Source organism: Myodes glareolus, chromosome 5, assembly GCF_982192425.1.
Source record: "Myodes glareolus chromosome 5, mMyoGla1.1, whole genome shotgun sequence".
NCBI classification, from domain to species: Eukaryota; Metazoa; Chordata; class Mammalia; order Rodentia; family Cricetidae; genus Myodes; species Myodes glareolus.
In genome coordinates, this window is record NC_142030.1 from 33,015,565 (window position 1) to 33,034,501 (window position 18,937).

At 35.0% G+C, this 18,937-nt stretch overlaps 1 protein-coding gene across 2 annotated transcripts in view; it reads left to right on the forward strand.

Annotated features, from left to right (window-relative positions):
• Ankrd28 (ankyrin repeat domain 28) overlaps positions 1-18,937 on the forward strand; it is a 146,403-nt gene that overhangs the window by 84,807 nt on the left and 42,659 nt on the right. For both annotated transcript variants that reach the window (XM_085687823.2, XM_048420787.3), the window contains exons 5-8: positions 3,841-4,041; positions 6,108-6,195; positions 7,879-8,021; positions 9,777-9,989. In XM_085687823.2, coding sequence (XP_085543949.1) covers positions 3,841-4,041; positions 6,108-6,195; positions 7,879-8,021; positions 9,777-9,989 — 645 coding nt within the window. The remainder of the gene's footprint in view (positions 1-3,840; positions 4,042-6,107; positions 6,196-7,878; positions 8,022-9,776; positions 9,990-18,937) is intronic.

Consider the following 18,937-nt stretch of genomic DNA (forward strand, 5'->3'; position numbering starts at 1 on the left):
AGAATGGTTTTACATAAAATAGTTTTCTAGTAATGTTTCCAGCACTGTCTGATTTACTTATTTAGATTTATTTACTTTGGCTTTATGTGTCTTGAGTGTTTTACCTGCAGAGTCCAGATAAGAGCCCTTGGTCCCTGGAACTGGAGTTCCAGATGATTGTAAGCTGCCATATGGGTGGGTGCTCGGAACCAAACCCAAGAGCAGCAAAATACTCTAACCTCTGAGCCGCCTCTCCAGCCTCTGTTGTTAGATTTCTCGATGATAAGCCATTCTGAATAGGGTAACAGTAGTTTTAATTTGTATTTCCCTGATGGTTCGAGATATTGAATACTTTTTTAAATCAGTCATTGACTGTTTGTGTCTCTTTTAACTGCTCAGTTAACTTATCCATTTGTTGATTGGCAGTTTTATTTCCATGGTTTTTAATTTCTTGAGTTATTTGTAAATTCTGGATGTTGACTCCTTGCGTGACATGTAGCTGAAGAGGTTTTCTCCTATCCTGTGCTATTTCCTCTGTTGATAGTTTCTGTTGCTGTAAGTTAAATCTTCATAAAGTCTGATTTGTTGATACTTAAGGCTAGTTACTGTGCTGATAGTGTTTATTCAGAAAATTCTTGCTGAGCCTAGTATCTTGAGTATTTTCTGTTTTATTTGTTTGAGTGTTTCAGGTTTTAAATTAAGGAATTTGATCCATTTACAAATTTATTTTTTTGGCAAAGTGAAAAATTAATCTGATTTCATTCTACCAGATAGATACCCAATTTTGAGAACACCATTTTTTTGAATAAGCTATCATTCTTTCAAATATGTGCTTATTGTCAAAATTAAGTGGACATGGCTTTGTCTTTTATTTCTGAGTCCTCTTTTCTGTTGATCTTCCTGTTTTTATGCCAGTATTAGACTGTCTTTATTACTATACTGATAGTATAGTTTGGGATCAGGTATTATCATACCCCCAACAGTATTCATAATCCTTAGGGTTACTTTGGGTATTTGTAGTTTTTTGTGGTTCCATATGATTTATTGTTTTCTTTTTCTAAATATATTAAGTGTGACAGTACACTTACTGATTTGTGTGATCTGTTAAATATAACATTCGATAGATTTTTTATAGGTAATTGTACTAAATCTATATTCTTTTTGTAATACAGCCATTTCCACAATATTAATTCTACAATCCAAGAGTATGGAAGGTTTTTCCATTATCTGGTACCTTCTGTGATTTCCTTTTTCATTGTCTTGAAGTTTTTGTTGTATAGAGGTCTGTTCACTCTTTGATTGGGTTATGTTCCTAAATACTTCACGTTTTTTTGGAGTTATTTTGAATGAAATATTTTTATAATTTATTTCTATGAGAGTACTTTGTTGGAAAATATGAAGTCCACTGGGGTATTTTTTATGTTGGTTTTTGTATTCTGCAGCTTTGCTGTGTTTATTAGATCACAGGACTTTCTAGTAAATTACATAGGGTCTTTTAAGTCAAGGATCATGCCATCTACAAATAAAAATGATTTGACTTCTTCCTTTCTTATTTTTATCCATCTTCTGTGTCTTTCTTTTGCTATAGCTAAGACTTTGATACTGTATTAAATAAGACATAGGAGAGTGGGCATTTTTATGTCTTAGAGGAAATGCTTTCTGTTTGTCTCTGTTTACTATAATGTATGTTATAGCTTTGTTGTATATACTCTATTATTTTGAAGTATATTCCATCTATTCCTAATATCTTCAAGACTTTCTTATGAAAGTATAATGTATTTTGTGAGCGGCCTTTTTAATCAAAAATGATAATGATTATGTGGGTTTTGTCCATAAATTCATTTATATGATGTATTATATTTATTAGTGTATATATGTGAACCAACGTTGCCTTTCTGGGATAAAGCCCACTTGGTCATAATATATAATGTCCTTAATGTGTTCCTGAATTCTATTTGCAAGTTTTTTGACTGGGAGTTTTTGAGTCTGTGTTCATTAAAGAAACTAGTCAGTAGTTTTCTTATCGTTTTTCTTGTGTTTTTACGTGGTTTTGACATAAGAATAATACTTCATAGGATGAATTTGATAATGCTCCTTCGTCTGTTTTGTGGAACAAATTAAGAAGAATTGGGATGAGATCTTGGAAGTTTGATGGAGTGCAGCATTGAATCATCTAGCTCTGGACTTTCTTTGATGGGAGTGAGGCCTTTGACTATGACTTCAGTCTCATTACTTGTAATGAGCCTTTTTTCATTATTGATACCTTCTAAGTTTAATTTTTTGGGTGTTAGTACATTTAAAAAAATCTATTTCTTTTGGATTATCCAGAGTTATATTTAGAATATAGTTTTTCATAATAGTCCCTCGTAATGTTCTGTATTTTGCTGCTCTGTTGTAATGACACTCTTTTCAGCTAAGAACCAACCCTGGTTGTTTTTGTATGTTGTTATTTTGATAGTTCTTTAATTTATCCCCTAATCTTTATTATTTCTTACCATCCACAGAAATATTTGCACTCCCATGTTTATTGCTGCTTTAGTCACTGTAGCAAAAAACTAAATGAACCTAGTTGCTCATCAAGAAATGAATGACTATTAAGATCTTGTACAAATGGAATACTATTCAGCTTTAAAGAAAAATGAAATCACAATTTGAAGAAAAATGATGAACTTAGAATAATAATTGAGGTCACACAATTTCAGAAAGGAAAAATACTGCATATTTTTTCTCATGTGAACTCTGGTCTATAGTTTATATGTATTCATATACAATGTATATAAGCAAGCAATTATATGTATATATAGTATAACATGTAAAAAAAACAAGAAAGGGAAAATATTAGGTGATGAGGAAGGGTGGGACATAGGTATAAGACACTTATATGAAAGAATATAAAGCTCATTGTTTTTCTAGTTTTAACTCATGGATTTGGAGTGGGGGTATGGTAGAGTAAATGCATAAAGTAATAATTGATATTGAAAGTAAGACCCACAGCTGAAGTTCTTCTGCTTCAGAATGACTCTAATTGTAGAAATTCACATGATTTTTGGCTCTGACTGTCTTCATTGTATGATTTTTTTTTTATTTGCAAGTTCTCAACAATAAAGTTTTAATTATTTTTAAAAGGTCATAGTACTGAGATTCTGTTCTAGTTCTGCTGCTTTTCATTTCCTATGTGATTTTATACTTACCTACAAAGATAGGGTTATCACTGTAAGGACACAATTTTGCTGTTTAATTATGATTATATTTTTTAATGCCAGTGACATGATAAAGTCCTAGGAATCCTGGCAAACATCTGCTTTATAAAAGTGATAGTGTAAGGATCCCATGCACTTCTAAGGAGATGAATTTTTGGGGACAGTAATTCTTAAGTTGCTTCATTAGTAACATTCCTGTTAAATAGCATTGGAATAAAAACCTTTTCTGTACTAATTTAATGAACCAGGCCTAGTGATTTTTTTTCCACTTGGTAAAATGTAGTGCATAATTTTTTGAGACATAAAAAAATGTCTTTTTAAGTTTTTATATTTAGTATTAAAATAATACATATTATTAAAGCTATGCAATGTATATGCTAATGTATTTTGCTAATAAGAAGCCAGATGAACACTTAATGAAACACATGCATTTCTTTTTTTTTACTTGTGCCTTTTAATAGAGTGTTGCGCCTTAGTGAGAAATGTGAACATTTGTTACCAGGATGCATCTTTTTATGGCTCTAAGTACTATCATTCAATTAAAAATACTTTCTTATATTGTCATTACTTCTAGTGGATTCTTTCAGAACTTTTATTTTCTCACTGTGTGTACGTCTTTATAAATTCCTAAAAGTATTCACGCCTCTTGTTTATATTTTAGGAAGCAGTACAGATACTTTTGAAGCATTCTGCTGATGTTAATGCTCGAGATAAGAATTGGCAGACCCCGTTACATATAGCTGCTGCTAATAAAGCTGTAAAGTGTGCTGAGTCTTTGGTACCGCTTCTGAGCAATGTCAATGTATCAGATCGAGCAGGGAGGACTGCATTACATCATGCAGCCTTCAGTGGGCATGGTGAGGTAAGGCATTCAATGAGAAACTTATGTCTTTTTTCCAGCCTTTGATTATTAATGAATTTGCCCCCTTTTAATTCATTCACTTCATAGGAAAAGCAAACAAAATATCCTAGCTTTTCTTTTCCAGTAATATAAGTGTTTTCAAATTTAACAATGTATTTAGTACTTAATACACATACACTAGAATTTCATAATGGCCTAAAATGACAGCACTGTCAGCTCTAGGATAAACATAAGAGATGTTCTATCATTGTCAAGAAAGTTCAGGGAGACAACAATTTCATTGTTCTTTCAGAAGGAAGGATAATAGCAAAGAAAGGCAGTGGTGAAACCATGCTTTCTTTTATTTCATTATTAAGATAATTCCTTAGTGACAGAACCATCAAAAGAAAACAGATTAAAAAAATTAGTTGGGCTGGAGAGATAGCTCAGCAGTTAAGAGCACACTGGTTTTTCTTCCAGAGGTCCTGAGTGCAGTTCCCAGCAACCACGTGGTGGCTCACATCCATCTATAATGAGATCTCGTGCCCGCTTCTGTCATGCAGGCATACATGCAGACTGAACACTGTATGCATAATAAATAATAAATCTTTTAAAAAAAGAAAATTAGTCACGGCAGGACTGAGGAGCTGACTCAGTTCCTAAGCACTTTCTGTGCAAGCGTGAGGACAGCTCCCTAGCACTCAGAGAGCAGGCTGTGGTGGTGCACACCTGTGATCCCAGTCAGATCTCTCAGACTTGTCGGTCAGTCTGCCTACCCAAATTGGTAAACTTTTAAGTGTGAGACCCTGTCTCCAAAAGAAAAAAGATAAAAAAAAAGGAAGGTGTGAGACCCTGTCTCCAAAAGAAAAAAGATAAAAAAGGAAGAAAGAAAAAGAAGAATGATTAGCATGCTGGGCAGTAGTGGTGCATTGCCTTTGATTACAGCACTCAGGGAAGCAGAAGCAGGCAGATCTCTAGAGTTCGAGGCCAACCTGGTCTACAGAATGAGTTACAAGACAACCAAGGCCACACAGAGAAACCCTGTCTCAAAATAATAGTAATAAATAATAAGTGGACCATGATGGAGGACAACACCCAATATCAGCCTCTGATCTCCGCATGCACAAGCATACACTAGCACACACACACAAACAGGTATATACTACACTTAGAGTAGTTATGCTTTCGTCTATCATTGGCAAACCTAGTTGAACCAGAGTTAGAACTTTGTCCAATCTTACACATACCCCCCATCCTCACCTACCTTCCTTCTTTCTTGTTTTTTCTTTCGTTTTGCACTGTTTTTCTACTGTCTTCACTTCCCTTTCTTAATTAAAGGTGAGATATTACTATGTTCCACACTCCTTAACGCTAGGCTATCCTCCTACCTTAGCCTCTTCCAAGCAGCTGAAACAAGTTGCACTCGAGTGTACCCAGATCCTAGTCCTTCAGTGTGCAGGCACAAAACCACAAAATTTTAGAGTAGCATTCCCAAGATCTTGCAACTGGAAGCCTAGTGGCTTCATTGTTCTTCTCATTTTAATGTGCCAAATCCTTGCATCAACTGTAGCATAGATCACAAAATGGAGAAACAGTTAAAAATATTATAATATTACTATTGATTCATTATATTATAATAGACTATAAATATTGAATTTGAAATATAACATTTGAAAATAGACTAATAATTTTATTTAAACATAGCGGATCTACCATGAGGAATAAAATTAAATTTCAGACATTACTGGTACGAGACAGTTCTTTACATTGTAATAACACTTTAGGCTATAAATAGCGATACAACTTCTTTTTAAGTATTCCAGCTTTAGACTTTCACGGTTTGTACTTACTTAGATGTTCATAAAATATTGAATTGCAAAGTGGCATCTTAAAAGAGGCTGCGGCCTAATTTCAGTAACACAGTGAACTCCCTCTCATGTTATCATATTACATTAAATGGCCTTTAATATTTTATTTCCTTTCTACAACTACAGCCATTCAGTACCAAAGAAATGAAGTTAAAACAAAGCACATTTATAAACAATTCTTCTTGTGAATCTCAATGAAAATATTTAATTTTATTCCAGATGGTCAAACTACTTCTGTCCAGAGGTGCCAATATTAATGCTTTTGATAAGAAAGATAGACGTGCCATCCACTGGGCGGCATATATGGGTATGTACTTTTTAAATTGACTTTTAACAATATATTTGGGGGAAATAATGCATTTTGGTTTTGGCATTTATGCAATTTTTCTAAAGTATAACTTACTTTACCTGTTCTATCTAAAGTAAGTTATCTAAAGTAAGTTATACTTTAGAACACGTAAGAGAACCTGTAAGAGAGGTTTACTACAACAGTACACTGGATTTAGACTATAAAAACTGAATAAAACAAGAGACATCTAAGATGATGGCCTGGGATATTTAACTTAAGATGGGTATTTACTAAAAGCTCATTCTTTTAGTAAGAAGAATATCCATTCTTTTTATTGGGTTATTAATAAGTTGTGTAGATGGATTGAGAAGCATCTTATTAAACTGGAGGTATAACTGAAATGACACTGTGTTTGCCTTGCATGCAAGAAAACTAAACCTATTATGATCTAAGCACTGTGTGTACGTGTGTGTGTGTGTGTGTGTGTGTGTGTGTGTGTGTGTGTGTGGTCTTCATTTATTTGTACATGACACCTGTGCATATGTGTCAGGTCAACTTCCAGTGTCATTTCCCAGGAGCTATCTGCCTTATTTTCCAAGTCAGGGCCTCTAACTGGGACCTAGGGTTATATTAGACTGACCAGAAGCCTAAGAGCTTGCCTGTTTCTACTTCCCCAGCACTGGGATTATAAGTACACTCCCATGTTTAGGGTACCATTTTGGTCACATATATTATTTTGGTTTCCAAAACCTAAAAATGTAGTGTTTACTACCAAAAATATGTCCCTCTTCATATGTAAGGAAATTTTTTTGTGTGTTAAAGGTAAAATAGCCAGAAGGGAGTTCTGTTTCATCCTAAAGTCTGTTGTTCTATGTGGAGTTTTATATACTTAAGTTTTAAAGGCTTTCCTTGATATTTTATTGTCAGTTATTCATTGGGACAGTTTAAAACAGAGTACGATTTTAAAGAGAACATTTTGTGTTGTAAAGGTCTGCAGAAACAATGAAATATAATTTAGATTTGACTTCACAGTTATTTTTATGAAATGAAAGCCAGAATAATTTTGTGACTTGCTTGAAGTTGAGCTTCTAAAATAGTTAAGTGTATGAATCTTGGTCTGGGCATAGCTTGGTTCAAATGTCCTTGATAAACTTAATTATAAGGTATTCTGTGTTTTGGAGTTAGCAGCACATTTTTGATTTACCTTGTATTACTATAATACTATATATATATATATATATATATATATATATAAAATACCTTGAGATTGGGTAATTTATCCTGAGCAGAATTTCATTTCCTTCAAATTTTGGTGCTTTAGAAATCCAAGGTAAAGGTTCTGTCATCTGGTAAGTGTCTTCCTTCCTGCTGTGTCATGTCGTGACATGACGGAAGACATCACAAAAGAGAAAGAAAGATGTTAAGTTAACTTTGGGTAGCAGAACAAGATCGAGTCAAGGGTAACACTAGATAAAATAGTGAATTGTAATGTTTTTAGTTGTTCTCTCTACCAACTTTTGTCAAAATTATTCTAGTTTCTTAGATTTTTTTCAATTCTCTTGAATTACAGCATGAATTATTACTCATCATGCATTAATATGCTATTTTACATTTCTTAAAAGGTATTCATGATATGTTTAATAATTTCTATGTACTGATCTGTTTGAGTTTGTTTGCTTGTTTTTGTAAATGTATTTTCAGGTCACATCGAAGTAGTGAAATTACTTGTATCTCATGGAGCTGAAGTGACATGCAAGGATAAGAAGTCTTACACACCTCTTCATGCAGCAGCCTCTAGTGGAATGATCAGTGTAGTCAAGTACCTTCTAGATCTTGGAGTTGATGTAGGTATATAGATTGAGCAGTATAAATTAATGTAGTCTTTGTTTTTACTATATTGTCAGAAATTGGGTTTGAAAGACAACAGTAATATCTTTGTCTTTTTACCAAATCTTTCCAACCCTTTAATTATCTAGTATCCTGATATGATCAACATATGTGTCTTAGTTAGGGTTACTATTGTCTATGCTGAAACACCGTGACCAAAAGCAACTTGGGGAGGAAACGGTTTATGTGGTTTATGCTTCCACATCACTGTTCATTATTGAAGGAAGTCAGGGCAGGAACCTGAAGTCAGGAGTTAATTCAGAGACCTAGAGGATTGTTGCTTACTGGCTTACTCCTTATAGCTTGTTCAACTCTCTTTCTGTAGCACCAAGGACCACCTTCCCAAGAATGGCACAACTCACAGTGGGCTGGGCCCTCTGCATCAATCATTAATTAAGAAAAATGCCCTATAGGTTTGTCTACACCTGATCTTACGGAGTCAGTTTCTTGATTGAGTTTCCCTCCTCAGATACACAGATGTGTCAAGTTAACATAAAACTAACCAATACAATAGGTAATTAGTCAAAATATATAAAGAGTTAAAACCCATTCCCAAATTTGCCCAAAGCTTTTCTTTTCCATCACATTTCAGGTCCTGTAGCTCTGTTTCTTCCAGTTTTCTAGGAACCAGCAGACTAGATAGCTCTGTTATTGTCAGTTTTCTGAGTGGTAATTCTACCTTTATTTAAATGACTGTAGCAGATCACATTATGGGATACTGACAAAAGGAAGGAAGACAACATACTTATTAACCAAATATACATATTGACTACTATAAACACTATATAATGATACCATTCTGATTAGGAGAGAATATTGTTTTCTTAGTATATATTTGATTCCTGAATAAGAATACATGTAGCTTTTATATGCCATTATTTAAATGCATGTCCTTTACTTCTTATTTTATTTATTCTTATTTTGTTTTGGGAACAGTCTCATTTTATAGCCCAAGTTGACCTAAAATTTGGAATCCTCCAGTCTCAGCTTCCAAGTGCTTGGGTTATAGGTCTGTGCCACCATCTTTTCCCCAATATCATTTACTCTTATTGTATGTAGGGACATGTTGATCAAACTTAACTGGCTTTTCAAAGTAGTGGATAAGGAGAAAGGACAGTGGAAAGAGAGGGAAGCAATAAAGTTAGTGTGATTCTAGTTAGACCAGACATGACAGGGCTATGGAGCTGCATTAGCTGAGGACTGTGAGAAACCCTGTGCTGAAAAACAAGGAAGAAAGATGTTGAAATGTGGGAAATAGAAGAAGTTGCAAAACACCCAGACATACTGTTGAGTAGGATCCTGAAAAGTACGAAATGAGTAAAAGTTTCATTGTTGTTCAGTAGTACTGTAGCTTTGTTTTAACCAATTAGCTTAGTGGCCTTAAAAGAGTGAAAAATAGATGAAGGAAGCATTCTTGTTTCTGCTCGCATTTATAATAAATTCTCCCTTAGCTCAAAGACTTGAAAATACGTTGTTTTTATTTTCTTAAAATAACTCTTGTGGAAGAATTTAACATTGTATGTGTGAAGCACATTCTCTAAGTGTGTGTAACCCATTGAACACTAAATTGTTTACTGTTGTGTTTATTATGGTAAAAGAACCTTAACATTATAAACCTCATCTTTGTATTTATCCCTTTTTTAACTAATAATTTAAAATAGCTTATAGTAGTAATGGAAAAGTTATTTAACATTCACATTTTTTTCCTATAGATGAACGAACCAAATGCCTATGGAAACACACCTCTTCATGTAGCTTGTTATAATGGACAAGATGTTGTTGTGAATGAGCTCATAGACTGTGGTGCTAATGTAAATCAGAAGAATGAAAAAGGTTTCACACCTTTGCACTTTGCTGCTGCATCAACACATGGAGCACTGTGTTTAGAACTCCTGGTTAGCAATGGGGCCGATGTCAATATGAAGGTATGAAAGAAAATGAGAATCCACACTTTTGGTACTAAGTTAACTGTCTAAAACAATTTTCATAACAAAGACCATCCAGAATTAAAAAGACATTCTGGTAAACTTAAGAACATGAATAAGGCCAGACATGGTGGTGTACACCTTTAATCCAGGTTTCTGAAGGTAGAGGTAGGCAAATCTCTGTGTTGAGGCCAGCAGAACTACACAGTTGAGACCCTATCTCTTCTACTACCCCCTCCAATAAAAGATAAATCTCTAAAATACTATGCTGAATCAGATAAAGAATTTAATACATTTTCCATCTGTGCAAGATTCTAGAACAGACAGAATTCTGCTTATTTGGAGTTCCAGAATTTATAGTCAGAGGGAAAATAACAGATCAGTTGTTGCCCATGGGAAGGAAGGATCGCCTGGGCAAGGGGCATGAGGAGACCTTACAGGGTAACAGTGCTGCTTTGTTCTTGAAAGACATTGTGTAATGTAGATACCCACTTGTGGGATATCGCCAGGGTTCTTAAGACTAGTGCGCTTCGTAATGTGCCAGCGTCCTGTTAGAAGGAAACAATAACTTTGTGTTAGAAGGTGTTGAATGTTGAATGATATACCCTGATTGTCACATTGTGATGACAGCTGTGACTAATGCTAAAGCATCAAATAATTGTATCAATAATGTGATGAAAAATACAGAGTTAAATGTGATAGAATTCAGATATGTATGTGAATGTTCATGCTGTGTACTGTTTTGAAATTGTTCTCATTTCTGAAATTTTTGTTATAAAATTTTTCATAGTGTTAGGATAAAACGTTATCTTTTTTACGCATAAAGAATAGTCATTTGGCTATTTGTCCATAATTGTTTTCAGGAGTAAGCATTTTAGAAATATGTTAAAATTCAGGAGTCAAAATAAATTTATTTTCACTGTGTAATTCCATGAGAAACACCGATAACCAATATTTCAAGCATTATTATTTCATAGTATATAATTGTTTTACATTGTTAAAGATGTCTTTTCACTGTTTCTTCCTGTATTCATTCATCAGTTTATCACTTAAGATAGGGTTTATCAAGTACTTTGTTTAATGAAGAAAACCACAATCAAATTTGAATCTTGTAGGATTAGTAGAAATTTATAAGCTTAAAAATAATATTTATGGAGAATTTTAGCTCCTTTTGAACATGGTGTACATGAGCACTGCCTTTCCTAGCTTTAGAATACTAACCTACACAAGAGAAGTGAAGCACCATTGAGTCTAGAGGGGGTTAGTTCATTCTCTTCTCTTTCAACTGAGACAAATTTATTTACTTCACACTCAAGGAAGGAAGACCAGAAAGTATCACTAAGAGCCTCTATTACGCTTCAGGCTAAGCTGTCCTTTTTAATATCTTTTAAATTATCTTACTACTTTATATATATATGGATATTTTACTTGCATATACGCCTTGTACCCATGGAGGCCAGGAGTAGGAGTCAGATCCGCTGGAACTGGAATTACAATTGTGAGTCACCATGTGGTTGCTAGGATTCAAACTGGGACCATCAAGCACTTAGTTGCTGAGCCATCTCTCAAGCCTCTAGGCTATGTTTTTAAAGAATTCACCTCTAGGGAATGTAGAAATACTCAAGAAAGCAGCCAGCTAGCAGGCGCGGGGTCTCTAGGCCAATGTTAAACCCTCTCTTAAAAAACAAAATGGGTGGCTCTTAAGGAACAAACACATGTTGTTCTTTGGCTTCCATGCATACACATTCACAAAAACATGTGCAAAATTTATACATTTAAAGTTAAGTATAATGGCACACACTATCATCCTAACACTTGGGAGCTAAGGGATGGTGATTTTGAGGCCACTGTGAGGTATATAGCAATACCCTGTCTCAGTTAAGAAGAAAACATACATGTATGCATGTATATGTATGTTTTCAATTCTCAAGTCTGTGGCAGCCTAAGAAGAACCAGCTTCTGGGCTACAGGTAGGGCTGAAAGGAAAAATTCACTGCATTATGAAGTTAAAACCTTTTTCTCTCTGAGGGATTTTTTTTTAAAAAAATGACACATTCACACCTATTCTGTTGGATTCCTTTATTCTCTCACGTTGCCTTCTCTCTGGATGTTACAGTGTTACATTCTCTGCTTTCTCAATTCTATCTCTCATTTTAGCTCTGTCTTTACTCTTTTTTTCAGTTTTGTTTATTGATATTTATTGAGCTCTACATTTTTCTGTGCTCGCCTCCCTCCCTTTTTCCTTCCCCCTTCAACTCTCCCCCAAGGTCCCCATGCTCCCAATTTACTCAGGAGATCTTATCATTTTCTACTTTCTACTTCCCATGTAGATTAGATCTCTATAAGTCTCTCTTAGTGTCCTCATTGTTGTCTAAGTTCTCTGGGATTGTGGTTTGTAGGCTGGCTTTCTTTGCTTTATGTTTAAAAACCGCCTTTGAGTTGAGTACATGTAATAATTGTCTTTCTGTGTCTGGGTTACCTCACCCAAAATAATGTTTTCTAGCTCCATCCATTTTCCTGCAAAATTCAAGATGTCATTATTTTTTTTCTGCTGTGTAATACTCCATTGTGTAAATGTATCACATTTTCCTTAATCATTCTTCGGTTGAGGGGCATTTAGGATATTTCCAGGTTCTGGTATGACAAATAAAGCTGCTATGAACATAATTGAGCACATGTTCTTGTGGCACAATTGAGCATCCTTTGGATATATACCTAAAAGTGGAAAGTGGTATTACTGGGTCTTGAGGAAAATTGTTTCCTAATTTTCTAAGAAATCGCCACTCTGACATCCAAAGGGATTGTACCAGCTTGCATTCACATCAGCAATGCAGAAGTGTTCCCTTTTCCCCACAACCACTCCAGCATAAGTTGTCATCAATGTTTTTGATCTTGGTCATTGTTTTGATTTTGCATTTCTCTGATGACTAAGGATGTTGAACATTTCCTTAAGTGTCTTTCAGCCATTTTAGATTCCTCTGTTGAGAGTTCTCTGTTTAGGTATGTACTCCCTTTTTGTATTGGATTATGTGATCTTTTGGTGTCCAATTTCTTGACTTCTTTGTATATTTTGGAGATCAGACCTCTGTTTGATGTGGGGTTAGTGAAGATCTTTTCCCATTCTGTAGGCTGTCATTTTGTCTTGTTGACCTGGTCCTTTGCTTTACAGAAGCTTTTCAGTTTAAGGAGGTCCCATTTATTGTTTCTCTCAGTGTCAGTGCTGTTGGTCTCCTGTGCCAATGCATTCAAGTGTATTTCCCATTTTCTTTTCTATGAGGTTAAGTGTGACTGACTTTATGTTGATGTGTTTGATCCATTTGGACATGAGTTTTGTGCATGGTGATAGATATGGTTCTATTTTCATTCTTCTACATGTTGATATCCAGTTATGCCAGCACCACTTGTTAAATATGCTTTCTTTTTTCCATTTGATATTTTTTGCTTCTTTGTCAAAAATCAGGTGTTTGAAAGTGTGTGGATTAATATTCGGGTCTTCTATTCGGTTCCATTGGTCCTCCTGTCTTTTTTATGCCAATACCAGACTGTTTTCAGTACTGTAGCTCTGTAGTAGAGTTTGACGTCAGGGATTGTGACACATCCAGAAGTTCATTTATTGTACAGGATTGTTTTGGCTGTCCTGGTTTTTTTGCTTTTCCATATGAAGTTGAGTACTGTTCATTCAAGGTCTGTGAAGAATTTTGCTGGACATTGCGTTGAATCTGTAGATTGCTTTTGGTAAGATTGCTATTTTTACTATATTAATTCTGCCTACCCAAGAGCATGGGAGATCTTCCCATTTTCTGGTGTCTTCAATTTCTTTCTTCAAAGATTGAAACTTTTTGTCATACAGGTCTTTCACTTGTTTGGTTAGAGATACTCCGAGATATTTTATGCTATTTGTGGCTATTGTGAAGGGTGATGTTTCTCTGATTTCTTTTTCAGCCTATTTTTCATCTGTATAAAGGAGGGCTGCTGATTTTTTTTGTTTTTTGAGTTAATCTTGTTTCCTGCTACATTACTAGAAGTGTTCATGAGTTGTGGAAGCTCCTTGGTAGAATTTTTGGGGTCACTTATGTAGACTATCATATCATCAGCAAATAGTGAGAGTTTGACTTCTTTTCCAATTTGTACCCTTTTATTCTCCTCTTGTCTTACTGCTCTAGGACCTCAAGAACTATATTGAATAGATGTGGAGAGAGTGGACAACCTTGTCTTGTACCTGATTTCAGGGGGATCACTTTGAGTTTCTCTTCATTTAGTTTGATGTTGGCTGTTAGATTGTTTTTATTATGCTTAGGTTTGTTCCTTGTATTTCCTCTCTCTCCAAGACCTTTATCATGAAGGGATGCTGTATTTTGTTGAAAGCGTTTTCAGCATCTAATGAGATGATCGTGTGGTTTTTATTTTTTAGTTTGTTTATATGATGGGTTACATTGACAGATTTTCAGTTGTTGAACCATCCCTACATCTCTGGAATGAAGCCAACTTGATCACGGTAGATGATGATTCTGATGTTTTCTTGGATTGGATTTGCCAGTATCTTATTATTTTTGCATCAGTGTTCATGAGTGAGATTGGTCTGTAATTTTCTTTCTTAGTAATATCTTTGTGTGATTTTGTTATCAGGATAATTGTAGTGTCATAAAAAGAGTTTGGCAGTGTTCCTTCTGTTTCTATTGTGAGGAACAGTTTGAGGAGTGTTGGTATTAGTTCTTTGAAAATCTTGTAGAATTCTGAGCTGAAACCAGATTTTTTTGTTTGTCCTGGGGTTTTTTTGTTTGAGAGACTTTTGATAACTGTTTCTATTTCTTTAACAGTTATAGATCTATTTAATTTGCTTATCTGGGCTTGATTTAATTTTGGTAATTGATATTTATCCAGAAAGTTGTCTATTTCTTTTAAGTTTTCCAATATTGTTGAGTATAGGTTTTTGAATATGATCTGATGATTCTCTGTATTTCCTTCATGCCTGTTGTTTTGTCCCCCTTTTCATTTCTGATTTTGTTAATTTGGATATTCTCTCTCTTCCTTTTGGTTAGTTTGGATAAAGGTTTGTCTATTTTGATTTTTCTCAAAGAGCCAACTCTTTGACTCATTGATTATTTGTATTTTCTTCGTTTCTATTTTGTTGATTTCACCTCTCAATTTAATTTACTACCGTCTAGTTCTCCTGGGTGAGTTTGCTTCTTTTTCTTCTAAAGTTATCAACTGTTCTGTTAATTCACTAGTGTGGGATTTTTCCAGCTTTTTTTTATATAGACATTTAGTTCTATGAACTCTCCTTAACACTGCTTTCATTGTGTCCCATAAATTTGGGTATGATGTATGGTCAATTTTCATTGAATTTTAGGAAGTCTTTATTTTCTCTCTTTATTTATTCCTTGACCCATTGATGATTCAGGTGAGCATTGTTTAATTTCCATGTGTTTGTGGGCTTTCTGGAATTAGTATTGCTGTTGACTTCTAGTTTTAAACCATGGTGATCTGATCAGATACATGGGGTTATTCCCATTCTTTTTTTGTATCTGTTGAGGTTTGTTTTGTTACCTAGTATATGTTTAGTTTTTGAGAATGTTCCATGAGATGCTGAGAAGAAGGTATATTCTTTTATGTTTGGAAGGAATGTTCTGTAAATGTCTGTTAATTCCATTTGAGTCATAACATCTGTTAGTTCTGTCATTTCTCTGTTTATTTTCTGTCTGACAAGACCTGTCCAGTGGTAAGAGGGGAGTGTTAAAGTCTCCCACTATTAGTGTGTGGGATTTAATGTGGGATTTAAACTTTACAAGTGTTTTTTTTTTTTAACATATGATGGTGCCCTTGTATTTGGAGCATAGATGTTCAGTATTGAGATTTACTCTTGATGTATATTTCCTGTGACTCATATGAAATGTCCTCCTTTGTCTCTTTTGATTGATTTTAGTTTGAAGTCTGTTTGATTAGATATTAGGATAGTTACACCAGCTTTTTCTTAGGTCCATTGGATTGGCAATTTTTTTTCCCATCCCTTTACTCTGAGGTGGTATCAGTCTTTGAGGTTGAAGTATGTTTCTTGTATGCAGCAGAAGGATGGATTCTGTTTATGCAGTCTATTAGTCTGTGTCTTTTTATGTAGGTGATTTGAGTTCATTTATATTAAGGGATATTAATGACCATTGATTCCTATCTCCTGTTAATTTAGTTTTTGTTGTTGGTGATGTTATTTTGTGTGTTTTTCCCTTTTTTGGGATTTGCTGCTGTGAGATCATCTATTTTTTTGTTGGTGTAGCCAACCTCCTTGGGTTGGAGTTTTCCTTCTAATACTTTGTGTAGGGCTGGGCTTGTGGCTAGGTATTGGTTAAATCTGGTTCTGTCATGGAATATCTTGTTTTGTTCTTCTATGGTGATTGAAAGTTTTGCTGGGTATAGTAGTCTGGGCTGTCAGCCATGGTCTCTTAATGTCTGCATAACGCTTGACCAGGAACTTCTGGCTTTCATTGTTTCCATTGAGAAGTCAGGTGTAATTCTTATATAATTATTATAGGTCTGCCTTTCTGCTACTTGGCCTTTGTTTTTGGTTTTTGATTCTTTAGTTTGGGAAACTTTTCTCTATGATTTTGTTAAGCATATTTTCTGTGGTTTCGAGTTGAACTTGTTCTCCTTCTTCTACCTATTATTCTTATGTTTGGTCTTTTCATGGTGTCCCATATTTCCTGGATAGTTTGTGTTAAGCTTTTGTTAGATTTAATGTTTCCTTTGATGAGTCTATTTCCTCTGTTATATCTTCAGCTCTTGAGTTTTTCTCTTCCATCTCTTGTATTCTGCTGTTTATGTTTGCATTTGTGGTTTCTGATCATTTTTTCATGACTTCTGTTTCTATAATTCCCTTTGCTTGTGTTTTCTTTATTGTCACTATTTCAGTTTTCTAGTCTTGAATAGTTTCTTTCATATGTTTGATTGCTTTTTCTTGATTTTCTTTAAGGGGTTTGCTGATGTCTTCTTTAAAGGGTTTGTTAATGTCTTCCATTTTTTGCTTGTCTCACCCTCTATTTCTTTGTGGGAATTTTTCATTTCCTCTTTAGGGGCCTCAAACATTCTCCTAAAGTTATTTTTTAGGTCATTTTCTTCTGCTTCATCTATATTTGACTGTTCAAGTCTTACTGTTGTAGGGTCACTAGTTTTTACTGGTGTTGTGTTCCTTTTTGTGGTATTGTATGTGTTCTTACCTTTTCTATCCATCTTTTCCTCTGATTGATGTATTTGGGGCTGTCTGTGACTGTGGTGATCAATCTTCCAGGTGCCAGTAGATCCAAGGCTCTGATGGTTGCTCCTGGTGGTACAGTCAGGGCCATGGTTCCCGTCACCTCATTAGTCACTCCATGTTCCTGGAGGTCTCTCAGTGGTCTTGAGGTTTGCTCTGTAATACTGGGGCTCATTAGTGCCTGCTCCCACCGAGAAGGCTTGCTTGGGGCTCTGTCTGCTGAGGTTGCTGCCTTGGGCCTGCTCTGGTAGAGTCCTGGCTCAGGCCTACTCCTTTGAGGGTTTCTGATTAGCACCCTGGATCTGCAGAGGTCTCTGGTTTTTGCCTACTCTCTTGGAGGTCCCAGATTCATGTCCCCAGCTGTTTTCTTAATGTCAAGCTAAACTGTAATACAAGACAGCTCTTAGTGGGAATTTATAACCCCTGACTTGGGTAGTATTTCTTTGTATTCACTTTTATTCATCAAAACTCTGTATAAGCTAACATTATAAATATCAACTAAACAATGCAGCTAAGGAGGAGTTACCTTCTTGACAATCCACAGATAAAAATGCCCAGTAGATAGAGATGTAATCATGAGATAAGCACACCACAATACGGGTAGTGAGGACTCCCCACATATAAATACATCAGATATCAGAGAAGAGCATGTAGCAGCAACAATAGAAGTCATAGCGTAAGTAAAAGACTATATTTTCATAAGCCTTGCTAGAACTGAACTTCTGGTGGACTACTAACACCTGAATATTAAATGCCATCTGCCGTATTAAATGATAATGGCCTCTGGCACAAGTCACTTAGTAACATTCTTTAATTAGTTTAAATAAAATGTATATGACAGTTTTCGGGTTTTCATTGTTTTGTTTGAGAAAAGGTCTCAGTGTCTTACCTGACTGGCCTAGAGCTTGCTGTGTAGACCAGGCTGACCTTGACACTTCAGACTGCCCTGCCTCTAGGAGTACTGAGTTTAAGGTGTTCACCACCACACCCAGGTGATCATTTTATCTTGAATTCTTACCAAGCCCAGAAAAATAACAGAATTTTTGTTGTAAGGAGAATTGTTTTTTTCCCCAAAGATAAAATCTTTCAGTTTATCTTAATGGACCTCAGAGGCAAAGATTAAATCTAGTTTTTGTTTGTTTGCTTTTCGAAACAAGAGTTTCTCCATGTAAATCTAGTTTTGTTTTTTTTTAAATCTCTGTGATGTGTTTATGAATCATTTACTAAAGTCATACAGGGCCCAAAGGAAACCTTCATGGATTTCTTACAAATACTGATATCAGTAGTAAATAGAATGATGCCCAATTTAGAAGCTACACAATTAGTAATTGAACCTCTGGCTTTTGAAAAATGCTAATTCTCAATGCAAAAGGATAATTATGCCATTAAAGGCAAGGTCAGCACCTTTGGAGGTATGAATCCAAGATACACTTAATATTTAGTCTTATGGCCATGTTGATACCGGAGAGGTGATTTCCAGAGGTTTTGAAGAAAAACCGAAATTTCAAGTGTTTAAATTGTGACAAACAAAGTCACCTTAAAAGGGATTGAAAACAGGACATTCCTAGAAACAATGGTGGTTGTTTTCTTTTTTGTTTTTTTTTTTCTAAGCATGATCCATTTAGAAAGCCTCTCCGTTCTGGATTATGGGGATGATGTGGCAAAGGCAGGCATTGGACTAATGACAAAAAGGGATTTGACAACAAGG